This window comes from Dichomitus squalens (assembly GCF_000275845.1).
Source record: "Dichomitus squalens LYAD-421 SS1 unplaced genomic scaffold DICSQscaffold_34, whole genome shotgun sequence".
Lineage (NCBI taxonomy): Eukaryota > Fungi > Basidiomycota > Agaricomycetes > Polyporales > Polyporaceae > Dichomitus > Dichomitus squalens.
In genome coordinates this window covers 150,721-152,350 of record NW_006766916.1, presented here as the reverse complement: position 1 = coordinate 152,350, position 1,630 = coordinate 150,721, and the positions used below count along the sequence as shown (strand labels likewise).

Genomic DNA, 1,630 nt, shown 5'->3' with positions numbered 1-1,630 from the left:
TCAAGAAACGGAGTGAGCAGCGGCGAGGGCCACCCCGAAGGCGTTCTCCCCGCGGATATTGATGAACGAGTACTGCAAGCCCCGGAGTCAGCCGCCGCCACCTTTCGAAACGCCATCACTCACCTCCGCGAGCTCGACCCCGCTATGCCGGTTGTAGTTCGCGTACACCAAGTTGATCTGAGCACCCAGTCATCAGCAGTCCGCCCCCTCCTGCTCCCGCGCCTCGCGCGGCACGCACCTCGTTGTGGAACGGCCGCAGGCCGGCGACCTCCAGCAGCTCCCACCACTCCAAAAAGTCCTGGAAGCGCTGGTTCCACACGTGCAGCTCGATCTGCAGCTGCCCGAACGGCAGGACGCCCTCGCGCTCCGCGACGCCCCACCCGCTCGTCGCGTTGTCCTTGTTGGGTGCGTGCGGCCCGCCGCCACCGGGGTTGCCGCGCTCCATGGTGAAGTCGTGCACGATGCCGCGGAACGTCTCCCACTCCCAGCCCTCGACGTCGAGCCGGAGGAAGTCGATGTGTGAGTGACCTGCATGCAAGGAGAGGGAGGGGCGCGCGTCAGCGATCCGGTCGCCCTTGCACTCCACCATACTACCGCATCAGACGCACCGTTCTCGGCCATGAGGCTCTTGAGCGTCCACGTCTTGGGCTCGTCGCCCGCCGCGTGCCTGTCGCTTGCGCCGAGCGCGAGCTTCCCAAAGTGCGCCCTGTGCCGCAGCGCACGCGGGATGTGGCCCTCGGCGCCGACGCCCTTGGTCGAGTCGTATATCCAGACCTGGCAGAAGCGCGTGGACTGGAGGAGCGTCGCCTCGAACAGGTACGTCGAGTCGATGCCTGCGTTGCGTGCGTGCGCGGTGGGGGAGAGAGGTAAGCGCGCTAGTTCACGTACAACGTGCGGGTTAGGCAGCTCGGAAGCGGGGGAGGATGTCGTATCGGGGATCACAGATCGGCCCTGCGCGCTGTGCCAGTGAGACAGTGCGCGCTCCCGATGTGAGAGCGCGACGCACGTTCATCAATCCTTACAGCGCGCGCGACTAATGCAAATACAAAGACCCATCCAGACTCACAACGCTGCTAAATAATGGAAGATACGCGTTGGGGTGAGCGTTCCCAGCCAGCATGCGTCTGCGCGCGCTCATCTCGACGCGAAGACAGATCTGAGTCGTGACCCCGCTCTGACGCCGGGAGGAAGACGGAAGCAGAGGAGGGTGTCAAATTGCACAGCGCGACGTGTCAAAGCCCCCGCGCAAGGCGGTGAGCAGCGACGACGCTGGGCGCGTTGCGGACGTGCGAGGGTGTAGATGCATAGCCGAGACGAGGTGGGGGCAGTGGCGTCTACCAAGTGGAGTAGAGGCGGTAACGCGAGCAGGAAGAAGGGCAGCGGGACGACGTGGCCACACAAGGGATGCACAATGGTGCGCAATGATAGGGGTGCAAGGGAGAGGACGTACCAAATGAGTAGATGACACAGTCAGGCTTGTCCTGTATTCTGGACATGCCGCATATCCATTTCCCGCCGTCGCCGAGGGCACCTAGCCTGTCGAGTTCGTGGGGGCAGTTGTATAGTGGTGGGAAGAAGTCCCCTGTAGGTAGACGTCAGCTGCGAGCTGCGAGGACGGCACTGGCTCGGA

General features: G+C 63.9%; 1 protein-coding gene across 1 annotated transcript in view; it reads right to left on the bottom strand.

Moving 5' to 3' along the window:
- Positions 1–1,630, bottom strand: part of DICSQDRAFT_66056 (uncharacterized protein) — a gene marked incomplete at both ends in the record, with an annotated part of 2,604 nt that continues 974 nt past the window's right edge. Inside the window, 5 exons of the mRNA XM_007368291.1 lie at positions 1–72; positions 124–177; positions 239–528; positions 609–833; positions 1,451–1,582. Coding sequence (XP_007368353.1) covers positions 1–72; positions 124–177; positions 239–528; positions 609–833; positions 1,451–1,582 — 773 coding nt within the window. The remainder of the gene's footprint in view (positions 73–123; positions 178–238; positions 529–608; positions 834–1,450; positions 1,583–1,630) is intronic.